Here is a 22,999-nt window from a genome sequence, read left to right on the forward strand (position 1 = left end):
GCAGCAGAGAGGACGCGAACGTCTACCCCGAAGGAGCAGGCGTTCAATTTGGTTTGGAGTGAAGGGCCACAGGGGCATGTCGGGGAGCGACAGGTCTCCTGTGAGTGGGGAAGCACCCAGGGAAAAGGGCAGGAGGAAGGAGAAGTGCAAATTCTAGGAGGGCAAGGGGCTGTCTAAAGGGCTATGGTCCAGCCACCCTAGGGATGTGACCCTGTAGTCCCTTTTCGCCTAGCGGACCTCACACCCAGCGGCTACAGCTCCTAGGAAGCAGCGGAGGCGCCGGAGAAGAGCGTCGGGACCCCGCAGTGCCTGAGCCTCAAGCGGATCGCAGCACACCCGGACGGTCTCTGAGCATCTGCCCAGCAGCGCTCCATCCCCCAGGGCAAGTGAGTGGCCTTCAGCGCGCCCCTGCCGCCTTCACATATTTGCAAATTTGGCTGGAGAATCAAAGCCTCCATGTAGCGACGCAGCCCCTGGGGCTCCCCACGGCCACCTGCAGGGTGTTCGGAAAGATCCCCAAGGGCGGACTCCCAACCCCTCCCCAGGCAGGAACTGCTCCCCAGGCGGAGTGGCGCTGGGAGCCTAAACCTGTGGTGCTGCTGAGCACCCACAGCTCTCATGCACCGGGCTCCACATGTCACTGGTTTGGCGCTCCTGTATCCCAGGCAGAGAGCACGTCCGAGGGGAGGCCTGGACTCCCGGGTTTCAGTCCATCCCAGTCAGGAGCAGGGAGTGGGCTGCAGCAGGGGGAGGGAGCTGCTTGTCCAAACCAACTGAAGGTCTTTGCCCCTGACCACGCAGCTCTCAAAGCCTGAGAGCCCTGGGACCAAAGCTGCTGGGATGGGGAGGGAAAAGCTGAGCGAGCTGCCTGTGTCCTGCACAAGGGAGACTGGCCCAGGTGGCCGGGGAGGGCAGACAGGGGGTTAGGGAGAAGAAGCTTTGATGCCTGGCTCACGACTGCTGCTGCGCCCTGCCAGGATGGACAGGCTGAGGCGGATGCTGAAGCACAGGACGACCAAGGTGTCCCCGGGGGAGGAGGACAGCAGCAGGAGGCCTGGGCCAGAGGAGGAGAGCACCCACTCCACTGGTGCAGTGGAGACGATCAAGACCAGGTGGTGGACATGCCTGCTGTGCTGGAGGAGGACCCCCGCAGCTCCGGGAAGAAAGAGGGAGGAAGGAGAGGAGCCCTCTCGGAAAGTGGGGAGGTGGCCCCCGCTCCGGCTGGACAGGCAGGACCCAGCACAGACAGAGCACCAACCAGGACTGCCATGCAGCTCCCCTCCCAGGGCACCCAGCCACCACGACCTGTGCCCTGAACCCAGGCCCGAGGAGGCGGCCCCCTGCACCATCATGGAGGGGGACGCGGCTTCCCTGGGGCAGGAGGTCAGCAAGCCCTGCCCGAGCCCCAGCCTCAGCTCCAGCTCCTCCCGGGGAGACCTCGACAGCTCCGTGGAGTCTGGGGGCAACTCGCCCTATGGCACCACCATGAAAGGTGAGGAGACAGCCTGGGTGCCAAAAACCTGGGGACAGTGGGCTCGCTCAGCCCAGTCTGTCCATCCCTGGCGGCATGCAGTTGAATCTTAGCCAGGACAAAGGGCCTGAGCCATACATCTCCAGTGATCCCAGGGTCACGGGCACCGTTCCCTGCAGCAGGGCACCGTGAGGCTTGACTTAGGCGCAACCATGGTCGGTGCAGGGGCCGGCACCTGCCGAGGAAGTAGGGACAATCTGGTCCCCTTCAGTCATGGGGGCACGAGGTTGAAAATGCAGAGGAGGAGCACGGGGAGGTGGTGTGTGAGACGTGCTCTGGCACAGGGCTCTAGGCTCCAGAAGGAAGATGAAAGCATCTCTGAGCCCCCTGCGCCCCTTCACACCCGCCAAGCTGCAGCAGGAGTCACCCTCTCCCCTTTTCCTCCCTTGTGAAGTGATTCCCTACCGGCCAGGCGAGGAGGCGGAGGAAGAGCAGGAGGGTGAAGACCTGATGCTGCTGGAGGAAGAAGCCCTCAGAGACATCATACTGCACCTCCAGGGCCAAGGAAAGGTAGGGAAGTCCCCTAAGGGAACTGGCACCCGGCCCACCCTTGACTCCCATCACGGCTGCTGCCTCTGCTTCTCACTCTGCTTCCCCAGCACGAGACCAGTGCAAGGAAAGCGGGGCATCCAAGGGGTCTTCGTCCCACATTTGATTAGGGGAGGACGGGAAGGTCCCTGGCCAACACGCTGTCTTTCCTCCTATCCCGTGCTGGGGGGATGCAGGACAAGGAGAACGGAGAGCGCTTCCTTCTCGCCATCCCCACACTCTGCAGAGCCACCAAGCAGAGGGGAGAGGACACCCTGGAGCCGGAGATCTGCAAAGTGGTCCTGCTACAGAAGATCATGGTGAGCTTGGCCAAGCACTGGGCACCGTGGGGAGTGGAGAGAGAAGGGATAGGGGCTCCCAAGGCCAGGAAGGCAGGGAGCGCCCAGGGGAGGGCAGGCATGCCTGGGCGGTGATGTGGGAGAGCAGGGAAGGGAGCTGCTGGGCTAAAGCCATACAGGCCAGTGGGCGAATCCTGCATCTGGGTGGGATCAGGGCGTGAGCGGTTGGGTGCAGGGGTTTGTGTGAGAGGGAGCTGGAAGGGGAGGGCTGGCCATGTTGGGTGTGTGGGTGCGAGGGAAATGTGGGAGGGGTCCTGCCATAGCGAGCAGGATCCAGCTGCCTGTGCCTGGAGCGCTGGGGGGTCTCCCCTGCAGGACGGGCCTGTGGCCTGTGGGGCCCTAATCTCACATGGGCCTTTGGGGCTCCCAGGGCCTGATGGAGACAGAGACACAGGATGAAGAGCCAAACAGGATCCTGTGCAACAGCATAGCTGCCATCTGCAGCCTCAGGTACTGGCGTCCCTGCCCAACACTTCCAGCCCTGATATTGGCTCTGGCCTTGCTCCGAGTTACTCGCTCACCCCACCCACATCACAGGCCATTTTGCAATAGAGCAGGGGCATCACTATCTGCTGGCTGGGGAGGCATTTCCCTCCAGGGGTGGCGGGACGTCCTTGAGGAGAGGATAGCTGTGGGGCTCTTGCAGGAGGGCAGCAGGGTCACGGGGCAGTGGGAGAGGGGGCTCTATTGCAGCCCTTGTACGGGTGGGCTGGGAGACGTCAGCCGGTTCGTAACCACCTGTCAGCTCCTGCTTCCACTCTTGCCAACTGGTGCCGACTCCACCACCCCTGTCCAGCCCAGGGCAGTGCCCCCACCAGCCCCACAGAGCCCAGGCTCACACAGGCGCCTCTCTCCTGACAGCGAGCTGAAGCCAGCCCTGGAGCCAGCCATGGAGTCGTGCCTGCTGCAGACCACCCTGAAGATCTGCCTGACGTCCGCAACACCAAACAGCCTTTATGTCAGGGTCAGTCCTCCTCCCCCTACACAGTCCTGCTGCCATTGCCTGGCAGGTGCAGCCCCAGGCCGCATGGTACTCAGCCTTGGCTATCCTTCCCCTGCAGACCAAAGAGCAGAAGCACATGGAGGACCTGGAGGCCATGCTGAGGAGCCTGATGGCCACCAAACCCAGCTTGGGCAGGCTGCAGTTCCTTTGGGAGGTGAGCACGGCGCGGAGGAGCTGGGCTCCGGGGAGGGACGGCCTCAGTGCCCTGTGAGCTGCCCAAGCTTGTCCTCGGGGATGCATCCCTGCCCTGTCAGGAGACAGACAGCTTTGTCCCGAGGGATCAGCATTGTCTGCACCAGGCCTGGAGAGCCCTTTTCAGACCCTTGGACCGTGCGGCAGATCCTCCAACCTGCAGGATAGCCCTGAGGCAGAGCAAGGGCATGGGCTTGTGGGCACTGCAGGGGCAGTGGCCATTGACCTGGTTTCTCCCACAGCACCTGACATCCTGGCTGCAGTCTCCCAATGCCATAGCCAGGGCAAAGGCCATGAGGAGCAGCAGCGCCCTTCTCCGCTTTGCTGCTTCTCTCCTCCCGCGGTTTGAGGTAGGGGGTTCCTGGGCGCAGGGGTGCCTCCTGGGACTTTTGAGGCTGCCATGTGCTCGCCCTGCTCCGGGCAGTGTCACATTTGGTGCTGGTCGTCCTGGAGCAGCAGGGCAGGCAGACCTCCAGGGAACCAGCTCGAGTCCCTCGGCTCCAGGCTGTGAGGGGAACAGAGGGCTTGAATGCTCTGGCACTACCTGTTCTGGCCTGACCTATCCTGCGGCATGGGGCAGCAGGAGGAGATGGACAGAGACACCCAGGCTGGGGAAGAGTGTGTGTGATGCAAGGTACGATGCAGACGCATTCCCTTCCCCTCTCCCCCTTGTTAGGACTCGCCTGACATGCCCCAGATGGGTGACACCGCGGCCCAGCTGTGTCTGTCCCTCAGCCACCCAGCAGCAGACATCAGCTGCCAGGCCAGGGAGGGCATCTACCTGCTCGCCCAAATCTTGCTGCACCACAAGGGTAAGGAAGCCCAGCCAGGGTGCAAGACCCCTATGGAAACAATCCTTCTGTCCACACACTGATCCCAGCTCGGGGACAAGAAGCTTCCCCTGCCAATGGTTGCCCACACCCAGATTAGTGTGCAAATGGACACCAGCCCTTTTACTCCAGAGCCCAGCTGGGTCGCAGGCTAGGAAAATCACCATGTTCAGGGTCTGCCCTCAAAAGTGGGGAAAGGAAAAAAGTGCTGGGAGAGACATGGAGGGAAAGAGTCCCCGCTGGGCAGGGGCAGGGGCAGGGGCAGGGGCAGGGGCACATACCACAAGAAAGAGGCTGGGAATTTGCCAGGGAAGTACCTTGGAGCAGCGCTTGTCTGGAAGGGGTGCGTGCATTTCTGCTGTTTGACCCTGTCTAAACCAGGCAGCCAGTCCCAGCGCCCCCACAACATAAAGGACACAGGATACCTAGGGAGCTTGGATGAGCACTTACGACTCAGGACGACGAAACCCTGCCAGGGCCCTGAGCACGCTGTGCCATGCGGCAGCGCTGGCTCCACTGGGCAGACACCAAGCACTGAGGCCACAATGCCGGCTCTGAGTAAGATCTTTCTGTCTGTCCTAGGGCAAGACACACAGGAGGCAGAGGGGCTTCTCCACGTAAGCCGGGAACAGCACAGCCAGGTCCAGAGCTACATGGACCTGGCTCAAGTCGGGGAGGTAAGGATGCTCTGCCCAGCCCTGGCAAAGCTGTGTGTCCTTGCACTGGCTGTGTCCAGGGCTGTGGAGAAAGGCCTGCTGCTTCTCTGCAGCTCCCACGGTTTCCTACTACTGCCCTGGTGAGGAGCTAGCTTGGTCACGGAGCCCGGCTCTGGGATTTGCAAACACTTTCTGTCCCCTTGGTTTCAGGTGCTTCAAAAGATCTTATCAGAGGGGCAAAGGAGATGTTTCGTGCAGAGGGCTCTTGCAGGGGTCCTGGACATCAACATGTGTGTCAGCCGTGCTGCGCTGATCCTCCTCTACGCCATGCTGGGGGAAGCCGGCCAGCTGATCGGGGACAAGGTAAGCAGAGGGTTGGGATCAGGGAGTGGGTGCAGGGGCATAGGGCCCCTCACTTCTTGGCCACTTCATCCCACGGACACTTAACTCAATCCCATAAGTGTGAAAGCAAACGGGAACCCTGGCAAGTGCCTTTGAGAAAGGAGTTAGTTTGGCTGTATGCTCAGGATGGCACCAGCGTGTCCCTTGCACAAATACGGCTCCTTCAGCTGCGTGTCTCTAGCCAGGACCTATGACCACATGTACAACTCCATCAGGAGAAGCTGCCACTGCCTAGGTTGAGGGCCTTTGTGGCCCCAGGTCACCACAAGTGGCCCCGGGCTATGGAGTCATAGAAGAGTAAGCCCCCCAGGCACTCGTCTAGGTCAACCCCTGCTCCAAGAAGGATCGTCCCTGTCTCAAGCAGCCTGAGAGAGTCTGTCTTAGACGTTGTGCTTGATCCAGCTCTTAGAGACGGGGAGGAGCTGCTGTTTCCTGGTGCTGTGACACTGCTGTGGCTGCCACCTCCCAGAGGGTAATGAGTCTCTCCCTGGTTCTTGTCCCTTCACAGGAGGAAGAAATCCCTGCCAGGGTCATGAGGAAGCTGCTGGTCATGAAGGGCTTCAAACAGCTGCCCAGAGAGCTGCAAGGCCACAGCTTGCTGGCAAGCTCCTCCAGGACCCCCTCCCCTCTGCAGCAGCCCAACGTCCCTTCTGCAGGTACCGTTCCCTCCTCTGCCCCTGCAGATCAGAGACCTGTGAAAAGACAGACGGAGCCTCAGGGCACCAACACAGACCTTCGCCCTTTGGTGTGTGGGGAGTTGTCCCCTCTGTCCCCAAGGACACCTGGCCTGGTATCAGCTCTCCACTGGGCCCCATTCCCTTCTCCTCCTGCCATTGCCAGGACCCATTTCCTCCCCCCCGCCCTACACGCCAGGCAGTGAGTGTTCATCTCCCCATGGAGGAATTGGCCATAAAACAGGTCTCCCACATCCTATGACTGCTGAAACCATTTAGGCATTTAACTAGGCCTCAAGCACAGGGCAGCCATACAGCCCATCACCTTTAAGTCTTCTGTTTAGAAGACTTAAATTCACCAACACGCATCTCTGATCACCCTTTGCTTTTTCTCATCTCTGATGGTGACAGCTTCAACCACCAGCGAGGCTGACAGCACCTCCCTGAGCAAAGGCACCATCCAGAGCCCCCCAGGCAGCAAGACGCCCACAGAGGGAACCTCCATCCCGGAACCAGCCACCACGCTAGGGTCATCGACTGATGTGAACACCCCGTGAATCAGTCAGAGCTAGCCTTCCCCTGGAGAGATTGCAACATCTGACCCAGCTTGAGAAGTTACCAGTGGGTGGAGACTTTGGCTTATTCTTCCACCCACTTTGCCCATCAAGGTGTTGGGAACAAGGACCAGGCGTCATGACTTTCTGGTCCTCCAGTTGCGGGATCAAGGTAGCTTTTGCAGTGTGCGCGGCGTTTTGCAATCCCAGGCCTCAGGGCTTTTGCCAGTTGGGGCCAGGAAGGAATTTCCCGCCCCTCCCCCGTTCCCCTTGAACATCCTACTGGCTGTGGGGGTTTTTTCCCCTTCCTCTGAGGTACTGGGGCACCATGAGATCACAGCAGGGGCAGTTCTCCAAACAGCAGGGCTTACTACACCTGGCCAAAACATGAATACTTGTTCAGGCCGAGGAGAGAGAAAGCAGCAGCAGCAAGTGCCGTGTCCTGTCTATCATCTTCAATTGTTATAGAATAATAAAGTTAATAGTTTGTCTCCTGTTGATTGCCCTTGTTCTTACTGCACGTAACTATTGACCTCCTGCCAACAAAGGAACTTCTTGATGCCGCCAGTCTTCCTATTTCTTTTTATAGGCAGTCCTAGCAGCCTTTAGGTTGGCTTGGACTTGGTGAATGGTCTTGAGCAGCACCAGCACCACAATAACCGGTCGGGTGAAAGGTGCTGTGTGTTAGAAGTAGATGAAGCCCATCAGTTACCAAAGAAAAGACAACTGGCTCCCACCGAGGCATGCTCCACACTGCTGCATGCCTGTTCAGGCAGGACTAATAGTCCTGATCACTCCAAAAGCATCTGAGTTACTGCTTTAGGATCTGGTTGACTCCTTCTGATTGCCCCTCTGCTTGGGGGCTGGAGGGCAGTGTGCTGTTGAAAGGTGGAGGCAATCATCCAAGAAGCAGTCACCCTTAGCTAAACATGGGGTGTGCACTGGGCCCCATTACAAGAACTGATCTCCTCTTGAAAACCATGTCATCAAAGACATGCAGAGCAGAAGGGAGGCTGTAGCTTCTGCAGGCGAGAGCTGGCCTGAGGGTGGGAAGGGGGCAATCTTTGTGAATCGGTCTCTGTGACAGGGGACTAGGGTGTACCTGTTCCATTAAGAGGAAAAGCTGCCTGAGAAGCAGCTTCCAGGTGAGGGGCGGGGGAGGCGCTCTCTGGTGGTGTTTCTGCGCTGGCCGCCTGGCACAGAGCTGACCGTCAGGACTCTACAGTCGTGCCAAGCCTGCCCCGTGAGCCTGTATGGGGCCCCACCCCCACGCAGGACCAGACCTCAGTGCTGCGCATGCCAGACCAAGCCCACTGCCCAGCCCTGGCCCAAGCCAGAATCAGGTCCCGACAGAAAATGTCCATGCACCAACTGCAGAGAAGGACCTGGGCATTACCATAACCTGAATATGAGTGAACAATGTGCTCTTGTTGCCAAAAATGCCAATACCAAACCAGTGTGCATTGACAGGAGTGTCCCTTGCAAATCAAAGGAAGTCATTTTTCTGCTCTATGTGGCCCTGGTGAGGCCTCACGTGGACTAGTCTCCAGCTCCGCACCCCTGCAACAGGGGCCCTTACCTCTGTTACCGGGTGCAGGGTGGAAGCGGCAGGGAGGCAAACTGCAGAGCTGTAAGCCTGCTCCTTAGAAAGGAGCCCTTCCTGTGCCCAGTCAGGGAAGGGGGCCTGGCTACAGGAAGGTGTGGGGCCAAGCAGGGAATTGAAACAGAGCGTGTGAGCTGAGGAGTCAGATCTGAGCCCGGCCAGGCTCAAGGATCGAGCTGTGCAGGGACTGCAGGACAGAGTGCCCCACCCAATGCGTTTGGTTGTTTCTTTTGTTAGCCGTGACCCATGGGAGCCTACCTAAGATGCCTAGAGGGGGGGCAGGGATTGCACTATTGGGCTGTGGGTAGCACTAGCCTGGTGTGGGGGGAAGGAATAGATTTGAGGGCGCTCAGCCTCGGGTGCTAGAGGGAGGGGATGTGAGCTACCAGGCCCCAGGACTGAGCCTGCGTGTGAGGCAGACAGGCCTAAGCGTGACAACCTGGCTCAGACAGTGGGCTCCCATTATGAGCCAGGCAGAGTAAAGTACCTAAAGAGTCATTCTGGTGGTCTGAGAGCAGCCCCCTGGATTTATAACCATGCCAAAAAAAGGAGTACAGGCGGTGACCCTGATAAGCCAGGGTGAACAGGGGGCATACTGTGGTTCCCAGGGGGGCCGCAGCCACCTTCAGAGGTGGGGTCCTGTTACACAGCCATCCTTCCAGAAAGATGGGGATACATTAGGACGAGTCCGGCGGAGAGTGACAAAAAATGGTTCAAGGTCTGGGAAGCACGACTTAATGAGGAGAGGTTGAAAGAAGTGGGGTATTCAGTCTGGAGAAGAGAAAACTGAAGGAAAGATGTTATAGTAGTCTGCACATACCTGGAAGGAGATTATAAAAAGAGGATTGCGATACAGCTGCAGAGAAAAGTCTAGGGGACAGGACAAGAGACAATGACCTCAAACTGCAGCACAGCAAGTCTTGGAGGGAGATGAGGAAGAACTTTCCTGCTGTGAAGGTGGTGAAGCATTTTCCGTTTTCAAGAGTGGGCTAGGCAGGCCCTTGGCTCGGATGGTTTATTCCCAGAACATGACCCTTCTTTGAGCAGGAGACTAGGTTAGATGACCTCCTAAGGTCTCTTCCATCCCTGCTTTTCTATAATCCGACGGCCTCAGCAGAAGCAAGTTGGAGACGTGTGGCCACGATAGCATTGCTGCTAGGCAGGTAGATCATAGGCCTAATAAGCAGAAGCAGGAGAAATCAGTGGGTCAATGTTGGATTGGCAGGAGGTTGTGCGTGATGCTCCCCAGGCATCTGCTCTGGGGCTGGTGCCAGGTTAATACATTTGTTAACATCTGCATACTGGAATAGGCCAAGTCTGCAGCAGACATGAACCTGAGAAGGCCTGCAAATCCTTTGGAGGACAGGAGTGGCGTTCAGAGCTATCCTGATCAACTGCAAAGCTAAGTTAGAGACAACTTGATGATGGCGCGCACAGAGAAATGAGAGGTGCTACACTTACGGCAAGAATCGTCAACAGCAAAAATACAGAGTGGAAGATAACTGTCTGGGTGGGACACAGCTGGGCCGGAGCTGGAGGGTTGGTGGATCACAGCATCAAACACGTGTCAGCAACACAGCCCGACTGTACAAGAGGCTCTGTAGTGTACTCACTGCCGGTTATGTCTCACTGAGAGCGTTTGAAGTTCTGGCTTCCACCTTTCAGACAGAAAATCGGGGAAGGTGTAAAGGCTCCAGAAGGGGGAGACAAAAGAGCGAGAAAGGGGTTGGAAAGTAAGCCCTGCGAGGAAAAGTTGAGAGAACGAGACATATTTAGCTTGGACAAGAGTGCTGCTCACAGACTCAACACACAAAGATGGCGCATTACTTCAAAGTCCACGTGCCCCTGCGCCAAGCCCAGCACATGCCCAGAAGAGATGGCACATTAGTCGGACCCAGATCGCCCAACGTCTGGACCGATCCCGTGCTTCAGCAGTGCTGTTTTGGCACCTTGAATTCATTCCCGATTGAATCAGAATCAGCTTTAGATAGAAGTGCCAAAAAGCCACACTGAAGCCTGGGAGCCACACAGACACTGGGGAGCCAGGTCAAACTAACGCTCTGCCTCTTCCAGTAAAGCACGTTTTCTTTTTCTTTCATGCCTGCCAGCAGCCAAGGTGATTAATGGCTCATAAGACAGTCTTCAAATACCTGAAAGGCTGCCATAAAGAGGGGAACACCCATTCTGCCTTGGCTCAGAGGGCAAGACACAGAGCAAAAGTGTGTGAACCCTGAGACTGCAGCAGGCAGCCTGCATCCACCCCCAGCCTTGGAGACACAGTCTTTGGGGACATGTACCCCGCCATACCCCACCCTGGGGAATGCACACACCAACAGGGCACTGCCCGGGGCTCCACCTACTCCATGTACGACACATGCATGTGGCCCCCGTGCATCCTGCTCCTGGCAGCCCTTTGCAGGCTGGAACGCTGCCAGCCGACAAAAAGAGAGTTAACCCACCATTTCCCACGGGGAGCAGCAGCAGCAGCAACTTGGGGATCCCATTCCAGGACTGTCCCACCTAATTAGGGAGGGGTGGGAAGCCTAGCCCAGCTCCACTGGACAGATACCCCAAGCCCTCTGCCCCACACCCATGGCTGGGGGTGGAACCCGTGTGGGCTGGGTGACTAGGATAAGGCTGCTGCCAGGGGGGAACTGCAGTCAGGAGCAGGAAGGCAGGTGGGACCAGGGGCTGTGATTATGGGGCAGTGACCGCATTGGACTGGGGCCGAGCTGCTGCCCACCCTGCAACCAGCACCCAGTTCACAGGCAAGGATGGGAGGAGGGGATTGTGGCCCTTCCCCAGGCCCTGGGCCCATGCTCTCACAACCCATGACCCTGACCCCAGCCCCAGCCCCTCCTGCCCTCCCACTCCCAGATGCACATCCCCACCCACCTGCTCAGCCAGGTGCCCTGCTAACTCTGGGGGGACTGCCTTCAGCCCCAACACGCCCTAGGAGGCAAAGGAGCAACTGCCCTAGGGGAGAGAGAGAAAGGCAGGGGAGAAGGGCAAAGTGCATACAGCTCCGGCAGGCTTCCTGCAAGTGGGCAAAATACAAGGCACCTGGTGTCCCTCTGCTTCCTCCAGTTCGTTACAACAAGAGGGAGGAAGGAATGACTGACAAGCACAACAGGAGCAAGGGCTAGGAGAGAACGCAGGAGGCTGGAACAAGCGAGACGAGGCCAAGAGGGAGAGGGAACGAGCCGCTTCCTTTCCAGCAGTAGGATGGGGAAGTCAGCTGGGAAAGTGAGACAGTGCAGGAACAGGACTTGCCGAGGACGGTCCACCTGGAAGCCAAATCGGAAGAGCCGTTTTTCAAATGCAGCATTTATTCTAGTAGAGGGGATGCTTCCACCTGGTACAAGACTGCTTCAAGAGGACTCCTTCCCTCCCTGCAACAACTTGATGGAAGCACTCGGTCTCTCCCGAGCATGTTCACCCAGTGAGCAACACTAAGCCAGCAGACCCAGTCACAATGCCGGCAAGCTACTTGGAGCAGAAGAAACCTTGAATCAGGAGGCAACTAACAGGTCAATTGGTACAGCAGGATTAGAGCCATCCAGGGAAGGGCAGCCCTTCCTGGGCTTCCCAGGTGAATACCCAGCTCAGGGGGGAGGACAAAAGACTTGGCCATCAGAAGGACGGTGATGAGACTAGCCCACCTTCACAGCCCAAATCAAATCCCTTGGAGAGGGACAGGGCCCCTTTACTAGCTGTGGCCCAAAAGGGGCTCAGTTCTTCAGGGCTCCACCTTCCCTTCCCCTGCAGGCTCCTCCACCTGCTCTGCAGAGCCTCCAGCAGGAGCAAATGGCCCCACGATCCAGGCGAGGGGGATGTCCTTCATCACACACTCCAGCAGCTTGTCCAGGCACTCCTGGGCCTTGGCCAGCTTCTCCCGGCTCTGGCTCAGGAGCTCCTCAGGCAGCTCCTGGAAGGACGGGGCACTGGAGAAGGCAGCCTGAAGCTCCCCCAGGTGCCGGCAGCCCCGCTGGACCTGCTCCTGCACACTGCTTGGCAGCCCCTGGATACTGGCCGTCAGGCTCTGCCAGGCATCGTGCTCATGCTGGAGGAGGGTCTGGGCAGTGGACAGAGCCTGGGAGCCCATCTCCTGCAGGGAGAGACAAGGAAGTGGGGAGTGAAAGGAGGCTCCCCAAGGGCAAGACTTGCTCCAGGGCATAGCCAGGCTGCTCCAGAGGAGGGGCACAGTCCTACCTCCGGCCGTGGGGTGCTGTCCCCCTCATGGCTTCCTGGCTGGCCCTGGCGCCACTCCAGCCACAGCTGCTGCAGCTTCTCCTGGCTGTCATGCACCGTCTGATCCCCAGCCTGCTTGGCAGAGCCAATCTAGGGCACACAAGATCACATTACAAGGCAGCACAGTGCCAACACCCCCAGCATCCTCCTCCACTTAGGCAATCACAGATGCCTTCTGGAGCCCGTGGTACAGGAGCAGAGATACCACCCAGCCCCACAGGAAGCAGGCCCTGGAGACTTAGGTTCTCAGGCAAGCTGAAGGCTAGGGAAGGAGGGAGCACTTGATCCCATGCCCAGATGGGGGTGTGGTGTAGGGAGGGGACACCTGCACCATCAGGTTCCTTTTGGACACAAACCCTGCACACTCAGCCCCTGCTGGCACTCTTCTCCAGGTGCACACCCAGGCAGGCCAGCTCCTGTAATGCCCTGACCCCCAGGAGGAAGAAGGGGTGCTGCAGGAAGGGAGGCCCTACCAGGTCCACAGCTTGCTGCAGTTGGACCAGGGCCTCCAGGGTGCTCTGCCTGGCACGCCTCATCTTGCCCAGGGAGTGCTGGTAGGCTCGCTGCTGCAGGCCGCCCGAGAGGGAGCCCAGGCACACGTAATAGCTCTGCTGCTGCTTCTGCTGCTCCAGCCCAGCCACCTCTGCCCCTTGCACAGCGGCAGCAAGGGCAGCTGGAAGAAAGCAGGGGAAACCACCCCATCAGTGGGGACCAGGCAGGACCTGCAGACTCGGGCATCAGCCCAGGCAGGGGGAGTCAGGGCCCCTGAGGAAGCTTGTGGGGACAGTGAACCCAGGGGAAAGCAAGTATGGCACAGCTGCCTTGCACTAGCGGGAGCAGGGCTCAGCTAGGGGTTAAGGGTCGTCTCCAAAGCCTGGCACAGCCTCCCTGCCCCCAGATGTTGGGGACCCCTCCACCCCAGTGAAACCATCTGACTCCAACCAAGCCCTATGAAGGGCCTTGCATAGTGTCATCCTGCCTGTGGGACCCTCAGAGGGCTTGGCTAGCAGCCTCTGAACCACAAGTGCCTCCGGGCTCTGCTCACCACGTCATGACTGGAGCTGGGGCACCCTGGACCAGGACCCCCCTGCCCAGTGTTCGTGCAGCACGAAGTAGCCACAAACCCAACTGTACTGCTCCAAATAGCAGTAAGCAGTGGTCACCACTTCCTGCGCAGCTTTTTGGCTGTGCAGCACTGCCCTCTGGAAGCTCTCTCTTGGAGCCAAGGAGAACAGGCTGGAATCCATCCATCCCCTCGCTCACCTCCAGTCCCCCCCATCAGTACTAGGAGCAGCTAAAAAGAGATGCCCCAGGACAGGGAAGGCTCTTCTGAACCATGAAGTTCAGTAGCCTCAGTGATCACAAACAGTAGGATGTCCACTGCCCAGGTCACGGAGCCACCAGCTGCCAAGCTCCCCCTCCCTGGCACCAGTCTCCTCACCCAGCTCCTCAGGGGTCAGGGGGAGGTAGTGGTCCACCCACTGCTCCGTCTTCCCCAGCACCACATCCAGGTCACTCGTAGCTTTCTGGCCCACGGATGAGCCCACTGCAGCATCCATGCTGCTGGTCACTGCCAATCTGGTCTTCTCCACACCCTCCTGGACAGCTGCTTCAGCTACTTCCACCATGCTGGACACTGCAGCCGCGGCCCCAGCAGCTGCACTGCAGACAGCATCCTTGGCCCCCGCCACTGGAGCTGCCTCCAGGTCCTTGGCCTCTGCCAGCTCCTGGAGGGGGGAGAGTTCTTACTGCATTGGAAGCACAAGGCTGCATAGGGAAGACGACAGCAGCTGGGCAGAGGAGGGCCTGCCCATCTCCTTGAAGATTTGGCAGCATCTCTAGTTCACCAATAGGTTCACAGCTGCCTCCTCCCAAGGCTCTACAGCTGGCACAAAGCCCCAGGGCTTCAGCAAGGGGTCCCATTCCCATGGGGCAGAGGGATTCTTGTGGACATTGCTCCCTGCTGCAAGGTCAGGCGGCAGAGCTGAACCAGGGCTGGCCAGCCCCCTGCCACCGCAGCCTCCAAGGCTTGTGGAAAATAGTCACAGCCTTCACCGCTCCTGCCATTGAGTCTCCATCCTTGGAACAAGCGGGCCAGACTCCTTGGGGAGGATTACACACCCCAGTTCCTGCTCAGCTCCGCTTACCCTCAACTGGCCCCATTTTCATGGCTACCTTAAGAACTGGACCTCCAGGACCCCCCTCCTCCACATGGCCAGATAAAGCAACCTGTATGGCTGGGGGCAGTTGTCCTATCCACTGTCAAGCCCAAGCTGCCACATGGTCACCCCACAGGAATAGGTTGTCCCGGGGTGGGCAGAGCCAGCCCTTGGCTGCTCTGGGGCTGAGGGGCACTCCATCCAGTCCCACAGCTCTGCTGCCCAGACCCCACGCCCTGCCAAGGGTGGGGCCTGCTCCCCACTCAGCCCACAGCAGCTGGCACCAGCACCAGGCTGGGCTGCTCTGGAGCAGGGCCCCCAATCCCAAGCAGAAGCACACCCAGCCCAGGCAGCCCCAGTGCTGCAGGATGCACCTACCTGCTGCTCCTGGCCCTGAGGCTCAGAGGTGGCAGCCTGGGGGTCACTTTCCTTAGAGGCCATGGCAGGGGAAGAGTCACTGAGAACTAGGAGGAAACAGCAAGGATCCAGGCAGGCAGCATACCTCCTAGTACCCCAGAGACTGCAGCGTCCTCCCCCCCCCCAGCATTTCTAAGGGCTGCACAGCTGTTTGTACAAGTTGTTTCCTTGAAGTGGGGTGGGGGCTATCCTATGCCTGTAGCCTGCTAGGGGTCGGACAGCCCAGCAGTGGGACAGCGGGCCACAAGAGCCACTCCAGCCAAGCACTCAGACCTGGCCCAGCTGCACTGAGGGCTGGGATGAAAAAACCCTTGTTTCCAAGCCGGAGCCAAGCACTGTTGCCTGGGCCTTCACTCCTGCTCACCAGCACAGCAAGTTGCTCAGGAGTGCACTGCATAGTAGGAAGCCTCCGAGCAACAGCACAGCCCACTGGGGCGCAGGGCAGGGACACCCTGATGGGGAACACAGCCTCTGCACAAGAGAGGCCAGGTGGCCTCTTCTCGCTGCTGCCCAGAGAGAGCCAGGATGGAAAAGACACCTGCTGGCCCCACTCCAAGCAACAAGGACACGCAGAGCCAGCCCCTCAGCTCCCGTCTCTAGACCAGCAGGCGTTTCCTGGTGGCCCCATCTGTGAGCAGTAGGGCTCTCCAAGTACAGCCCTGCCCGCCCTCTCCAACACATCAGCAGCACTCTTGGGAAACCTCAACCAAGACCAACTAGTGCATGAGCACAGGTAGCTAGGCCATTACCTCACACTAGAAGCAAAAACATGGCCTGCCTCACACCCGGGTTTTCCATGCCAAAGTAGACACAGCCCAGGTGGGTATGGCACCTCGAGTGTAACAGCTTGCCCTCTTCCCAGGGAGCAGAGCCACCAAGGGAGACTATCCCCTTTAGGTACCAAGACTCTGTCCTTGAGCCTGGATCCTCTTCTTATCCTAGGTCAAGCAGTGATTTGCCCAAGGAGTTACTAAGGAGACTCTTTCCCACCCCAAGGCAGAGATCAGCTCTTCTTAGATTAGGGGAAAAACTGATAACTTGCACCCTTAGGAGTTATTAATACGGATTCTGCTGCACAGCCCAACCAGTATCTTCAACAGACAGGAGCCAAAAAAGAGACCTCACAAGAAACACTCTTACACCAGAAACCAAGACAAGCAGCTGGGAAAAGACAAACACCTTCACAGCTCAGAGAACACCACCCAAACCTAAAATCTCTCACCAGGCGGCAGCAGCACCACCACCTGCCTCAGCCCAGCCCTTATATACCTGGGAGAAAGCCAGCACAAGGCAGGACCCACATGACAGACAGCGCTGCAGAGCAATCAGCAAGAGGAACTCTCTGTCCAGCCCAATTAGCTGTTGCTCTCAAGGGGCCCCGCCTCTCCTACCTGGCACAGTGATTATAAATTAATTAACTTTATTTGCTTCCAGCCAGGTGATTAGCCTGCCTAACAGAACAGGTAGCTGCAAGGGTGCACAAATCCAAAGCCTTCCTCATAGTTATGCCAGTCAATAGGTGCATTCCCTAATGGCACGGTTAGTACCCAATCATGTGCAGCTCCTGGTCTCCTCATGAGGTGCTATCTGATTTGTCTTTGCCTCCCACACCTTGGTGCCTGGCATAACTGTAACTTGCTTGGTCTTGCTTTTAACTCACCTGATACAATTGTGTTGTGAGAGACTGGCCATACGGTTTAGTTGCAAGCCTGCCTGTCTCTTCCTAGCCATCTAGCAGCCGCCCTGCTGAGCAGCTTCAGCCCACCCTGAATCCATCAATCGCACAAGCCATTTCTCCAGATGTTTGTCATATAAGCCTTTGAAGCCCATCCACCAAGGTCAGCACAGTACGCTGAGATGTGGGTGGACTGTGGTGCCCTGGGAAGAGGCAGGTTTGGGTGTGCCCTGTGCCAGGAAGCTACCTTTGTTTCTCCCCAAAATCTCTGTGCTGTGACAATGTGATTAGGATGGGCCCAGCAGAGGAGATGCACCTTTTCCCTGTCTCTTTAGGTAACCGGAGCTGGCTGCATTCCTGAGGGAGGGGGGAAACCTGCTCCCTCTGCCTACCTGACTGGTATCGGCTACCTGGGTGAGGGGCATCGACCTGGTGGGCTGGAGTCTGCCTGGCAACTAGTGATGTATTTCAAATTGGTGGGCCGACAGCCAACCGGAGCTGGCCTTCACTGGACCAGGTGAACAAGGTCACAGGGGCTATATTAGTTAAGACTGCCCAGGAGGAGGGGGCAGCCACCATGCAGGGGACTCAGTCTTAGAGAGGAGCGTGACCATCTGAAACTGGCTCTCTCCCTTATATCTCACTAGCGAGGAATGGCTTGCCTCCAGAGGGAATCTCCAACAGCCTCGGGAGGATGCTTGTGAGTAAGCTACTCGAGATCTGATTAGATATCTAGCTGGCAGTAACCCAGACGTGTGAGCAAAAGGCTACCTCAGCCGGACTGTGTTGCTCTATGGGATTTCTATGAGATTGCTTTACCTTGTACCCTATTTTCACCCTCCGCCTGTAATCAATAAAGTTCTCCATTGTGATCAGTGTAGGAGACATATTGAGGGTGGGTCTAAATTATGCCTGAGAGGCCCCTTAGGTCTGTGGACTAAGAGGGACTTTCCTTTTTGGCCCCCGACTTGGGGAAGTGCCCCAAGTGCCTGTGCTGGGTAGAGTACCCGTAGGACTATTAGGCCTGTGTTTCCCTGAGGACACAGGGCCGAGAGAGTCCCTTCTTGGGGTGGAGGCAGCTTATGTACTCCCAGGCCAGCGAGTGTGCTCCAGGAAGGGGGTCAGCCAGACGTGAGGCACCCCTAAGGAGACACTCGGCACCTGGACGGTGGTCTGGCACAGTGAGGTGGGTGGCTCAATGCAGGAGCGCCCCTGCTGGCCTGCCACATGCCCCAGAGGTACTTTGTGCCCTTCCCGGAAGGAGCCTTCCCCCAGAATTGGGTATGATGCAGAAAGTGTCTCCCACATACAGTCACAGCATTCAGAGAGCGGGGATGGGCCTGCCTGTTCCCGCCCTGGCCTGGATCCCAGCCTTGGTGGAGCAGAGCCAGGGTGTGTTGACAGGAGGACACTGAGAGCCTGCTCTCCTCCTCCAGCCTGGGGAACCAGGGGTGGCCCCATGTGCAAAACACCCTGCTGTGGGGAGAGGGGTCTGTGTCTGTGCCAGCAGGACCAGCCTGCTCTGAGCCCTGGGGAAGAGAGCATGCAGCCTGGGGACAAGTTAGCCACAGTAAGAAACATGTGGCTTCTTATTCCAGAAGAGAGAGATGGTCCTCCAAGGCCTGATTCAAAGCCTAGTCAAGTCATTGGGACTTTACATGGGAGTTTATTAATGAGCTTTGAACCAGGGCTTTGCTAAATCCACGAATACACTTGAAATGTACATTGTGACTTTTTATTCTGCAGGAATTTCAGGGTACTCTTTTCTTTTTTTTTTCTTATTGCCTGTCCATGGTGTTATGTATAGTGTGCTTACCCTTTGTACACCTTGTCTTTACTTTTAAAAAAAAAATTTCCTGTGTCTTCCAAATGGGGGGGGAAAAAACCAACAACCCAACCTTCAAACACGCTGAAATTGAAATATTAACCATAACCAATTTCTATACCTCAAAAAAGGGAATAAAATACTAGTCTCCTGAATCCCACCTTTGCTACAACCATTCATGAATGCTGCTAACAAGGCTTGCCATACCTAACCGATTGGGTTTTAAGCCTCACCTGCCCGGGGCTGTGGGGCCTTCTCAGATCCCCATAATTATACAAATTGGTCCCACCAGGAGTCAGGTGGGGAGCAATGTTGTTATTGTGTTTCTTTTCCAAGGTGGTTGCCTAAAGAGGGTGGCGTAGATATGTGGCTGGGTGGCCACCTACTTATGGGAAATGGTCTTTGTCACCTTGCTGAGGATGTACGTTTTTGGCTGGTTAAATTACACTCCGCATTTTGTGGGAAGGAACCAGTTCTGAATCTAAAAGTTAATTGTTTCAGCCACAAATCATGAGCCATGTTGTAATGTCAGTGTACTTTGGCCCCAAGCCGGCACATCTCAGGGCATGCTAAATGGCCTTGAATCTGCAGAAAGGTAACAGGCTGATACAGTTAATCATCTCCTACTGAGGCCAGGTACAAGTCAGGCTTCAGCACAGGTAGGTGCTTCCTTATCAGTGTCAGGAGTCAGGGCAGCAAGCAGGCTGCCTTGCCCTCGGCTGGCCCTGGTTACCAAGTGGACCTGCCTGGCTGCCAGCCACCTAGCTACTCCCAGTTGGCTGCCCGGGCATGGCTGCCTGTATGAAAGCAGCAGCCCTCGCAATGCCCAGGAAGCGGCTCAACAGGGCAAGTGGCCCTTTGTGTAGCCCTGGGCTTCTAACTGCTCGAGTAGCAAGGGTGGTTGTCTGCTGGGCCTTCTGGCAGAACAACAAGTAGCAGCACAGTAACAGCAGCTGCAGGGGGGCAGTGGACACAACAGCTGTTGGTTGTTTAGCAGTGGCTACAGCAGGTAACATTTCAGTCCTCCTCCTTGGGTGAGGGACAGCATGAAAGGAGATGAATGGTAACAGGTGGCTCTACTGGACTTGACCGTGCCCACTGATGAGGATGGGCTCATCTACACCTGCTGGATTGCTGTGCCTCTGGGATTAGCCTGAGACTGGAGTTTTAGGGGTGCAGAAGACAAGAGAGAATTTCTAGATGCCTTTCAAGAGACTAAGGACAAGGTAGCTTGTTTTTAGTACAACCCCAAGTAGCAGGAAGAAAGTTGTCCTAGTTGAGTTTTCAGACACAGTAGCCAAACAGACTTGAGCAAGCACATGGTTAAAGAGGCAGTGTGAGGGGGTGGGGGCTAGTAATGTAAGTCGTACAAGTGAGGTATGGATGGGCATTTGGAGGGCCAGAGTCCTCCTGAAGGTGGAGCCCTCGAGTCCAGGGAGAGAATACCCCCTAACTTGTTGGAGAGAGTAAAGCGCTACAGAAGCTTGCCTACTGCTCTGCAAGAAAAGTTTAGCTCTCTTCATTCCTGCCTGTCCTCATTGAAACTGATATTCTCCATGCCCTGGTGATACCGATGGGTACTAACAGCAGTGCCATATATTATTATGGAAAGCTAACATTTTTGCCAGCAATATGAAGGGTTGGGACATCCAGCAGTATGCTGTACTTTGCCTTTTTATTCAGTGTGCAGGCAGGTGGGGCATACCGCCTAGAAATGCATAGAGTTGTGGTAGCCTGATCTTTGCGGCTAGAAAGGGCAGATCTCTAGTGTGCCTGGAATTATTCACTGATGCCATAAGAAGGGAAGGCCCGGGCAGAGAAGTGATGAAAGAACAGAGGAGGGAGGCCAAACCTCAGAAGACCAAGTCAAGACTCCTCTGGAGATTTTTTTCGACAAGAAAAGGCCTGCCCAGTGCGGTTAACCAAGGAGGAAGGAAAGGTGACAGAAGGTGGGGGAAGGAGCAGGAAGAACTGGGAGAAGAGGGGATGGAAATAGGCGCTGTAGGTAGTGTCGAGGGAAGAGGAAGGAGGAGAACAACAGGATGCAAGGAAAAGATATGTGGAGGGTAGGGATATGCAAAGGCCTGCCTTGCTAACGGAGAGAGCCCCAGCTGAATCACCCCTATAAAGCCTGGATGGGCCAGAAGAAGAGGTGGAAAAGCAGTGGGCCTGGGGGATGGGTCTTGATGGGGCAAACCCTCCAGGACTTTGTGTAGGCCACCCCAAGCAAAGCAGAAGGAGGGGAAGCAAATGAGTAAATGAAGAGGAGAGCAGTGATTCTCCTTACTAGTTTGGTTGGTTAACATGAGCGTTTGTAACTGGCATCACTTAATACCCATAGCAGCTTAAGTAAAGTATGAGGGATAATGGCACGGGACTTGCTAGCAGTGGGATGCGTTGTGACCCAAAATGCCAATTAATCAAACGTTGGTAGACCTGGGGCCATCCCTATGGTCAGGAACAAACGAGACGAGGAGCACATGTATGGCCCTCTCAGTTAACCTGAGTGCAGATAAAGTGGTGGAAGGAAGCTGTGAATGGCTGACTGGTACAGGCCACTTTTGAAGGGGACAGAGGGAATTTAGCTAGAACAGCGGAAGGGTCATACAGGACCACCAAGCGTGAAAACAACGTAGGCTGCCACAGGAGAAGTGATGGCATTCACTAGGGTAGACCTCACGGGGAAAGTGTGGTCAAAGATGGACTTATTTATTTTTTTAATGCTGGTGTCAGATGGGTGGAGGGGAGAGAGAAAGGAGCTTGTGCCAGTGTTCTCCTTCCTACATTTAGTAAAGAAATCGGAGTTGCTGGAGGAGAGATCGGAGAGAGGGATCTGGAAGTTAAACGCATGCCTTTTAGAAGATGAAGAATTGTGTAAGGCAGGGGTTGTCAACCGGGGGTACCTGGATAGGACCTAGGGGGTAGTCGTGGGCAGGCCGATGGGTGGGGATGGAGTGTGCCCCAGGGGGCGGCCGTGGCCTCTCCCCCAGCACGTTCCTATATTCCCAGACTGTGGCCCGAGTCTGCCTCTGGTGAGGCGTGAGCAGGAGCAAAGTGGGACTCCCTCCTGTGCTTCCCCAGCCCCTCCCGGCTGCACGGTCCCAGCGTGGCATACTTAGCCCTGTTACCAGGGGAGGGGGAAGGACACGTGGGGTGCCAGCTGCACATAGCACACCGCAGCACCTCCCCACCCCAGCTCGCTCTCCAGATTGGCCCTTACTCCATTGCAGCTCTCTGAGTGGCTGCGGGGCGGGGCAGGGCAGGAGGAGTGTGTTTTGCACCCCCCACTGAGGTGTGCGATTGGCCGGGCGTGAGGCACGTCACCAGCTGGCAAAGCCGCACGTGCGACCAGCTGGGGGAATGGGGTGAAGGTGACAGCGATGCTCTGCAAGTGTCTGAAAGTAGCTGTGAATTGAATTGCTGCCTAATTAACCTGGCCTTGGGCCTGCTAGCCCAGGGGGGCACCTTTGTAGTGCAATTGCCCTCCTGCAGGGCAGCGGGGCTCTGCAGGAACTGCAGTGAAGCAACTGCTGTAGCTATAAAAGGTTAAAAGAAGACACGAGGGGAATGCCCGTCTGCATCTTTCCCTTTTTGTATATATCTGAGATGCTGATGTTATGTCCCCAACTGAGGAAAGAAGTGTCATTGCAATGCACCAGGCAGAGGTTCTGTCCATAAAGGTGCTGGCGCTTTTTGGAAATGTTTATGAAAATCCCTGAATAACCCCCTCTCGCCAATCTGCCAGCTGGGAGTGGAGGAACAGTGCGGTGGGCGTCCTGCATAGAGACAGGACCCAGGAACTGTCTGCAAGGCTACCGCCTGCCAGGCACTGGGCTCCCTTAGTTCCCACTGAGGTGATCAGGGCCTTCAGCAGCAGACTGGACGCAAAACGATTCGGGGCTTAAGAGACTTGCCGTGTCTGCAGCTCCCGGCATTGCGCTGCAGGGGAAGACCTGTCGCCAGAAGGGCATAAAGTGCTGGTCATTGCCTGCTCGTGTCCAAGATTTCCTTGACTGAGACTCTACTTTGTGCCACTTCTGAGGAGAGAGGAGATTCACAGAGTAGTGGTTATCTGCAGCAATCTCTTCTTCCAATCCTGCTTTGTTGGCTTTGTACACCACGTTTCTCTTTCCGCCTTTTTGTCCTTCGGTTTCTTGCTCATCTGTTTTCCTGACAGGCCGGTGATCCCTCTGCCGTCCCGCCCTTCTCAGAGGGCCGGTGTTCAGTCGAGGAAGGCAGACCAAAGTGGGTGTACTTTACTCCTAGGAAAAGGTCGCTTTTCACTAAGCCTTGAGGCCCAGGTCTTTTCTGATGGGCTGATGGAAGGGAGCCCTTTTTTC

At 56.8% G+C, this 22,999-nt stretch overlaps 2 protein-coding genes across 2 annotated transcripts; one reads left to right on the forward strand and one right to left on the reverse strand.

Moving 5' to 3' along the window:
* The first annotated feature begins 942 nt into the window (after positions 1–942).
* Positions 943–6,732, forward strand: LOC149851773 (uncharacterized). The gene is made up of 12 exons (XM_090030392.1): positions 943–1,492; positions 1,926–2,041; positions 2,257–2,379; positions 2,789–2,868; positions 3,280–3,382; positions 3,480–3,575; positions 3,856–3,963; positions 4,290–4,425; positions 5,026–5,120; positions 5,310–5,462; positions 6,010–6,157; positions 6,587–6,732. The coding sequence occupies exons 1-12, from the start codon at positions 943–945 to the stop codon at positions 6,730–6,732; spliced, it is 1,854 nt and encodes a 617-aa protein (XP_089886518.1).
* A 5,339-nt stretch (positions 6,733–12,071) lies between these two features.
* Positions 12,072–15,183, reverse strand: LOC149851774 (perilipin-3-like). The gene is made up of 5 exons (XM_090030393.1): positions 15,121–15,183; positions 14,025–14,310; positions 13,057–13,256; positions 12,545–12,673; positions 12,072–12,440 (listed from the first exon to the last, which is right to left on the reverse strand). Exons 1-5 carry the CDS (start codon positions 15,181–15,183, stop codon positions 12,072–12,074), a joined length of 1,047 nt encoding a protein of 348 aa, XP_089886519.1.
* Between the last annotated feature and the right edge of the window lie 7,816 nt (positions 15,184–22,999).

The sequence above is a fragment of the Crocodylus siamensis genome, unplaced genomic scaffold (genome assembly GCF_052110815.1).
Source record: "Crocodylus siamensis isolate JL-2025a unplaced genomic scaffold, ASM5211081v1 HiC_scaffold_222, whole genome shotgun sequence".
NCBI classification, from domain to species: Eukaryota; Metazoa; Chordata; order Crocodylia; family Crocodylidae; genus Crocodylus; species Crocodylus siamensis.

Coding starts and splice junctions, on each gene's coding strand:
- LOC149851773 (XM_090030392.1), top strand. CDS start 943: ATGCCTGGCTCACGACTGCTGCTGCGCCCTGCCAGGATGGACAGGCTG. Junction 2,042..2,256: donor ACCTCCAGGGCCAAGGAAAG/GTAGGGAAGTCC, acceptor GGGGGGATGCAG/GACAAGGAGAACGGAGAGCG. Junction 2,869..3,279: donor GCTGCCATCTGCAGCCTCAG/GTACTGGCGTCC, acceptor CTCTCCTGACAG/CGAGCTGAAGCCAGCCCTGG.
- LOC149851774 (XM_090030393.1), bottom strand. CDS start 15,183: ATGGCCTCTAAGGAAAGTGACCCCCAGGCTGCCACCTCTGAGCCTCAG. Junction 14,311..15,120: donor CTCAGGGCCAGGAGCAGCAG/GTAGGTGCATCC, acceptor TCCCCCCTCCAG/GAGCTGGCAGAGGCCAAGGA. Junction 12,441..12,544: donor ACAGCACCCCACGGCCGGAG/GTAGGACTGTGC, acceptor CTCTCCCTGCAG/GAGATGGGCTCCCAGGCTCT.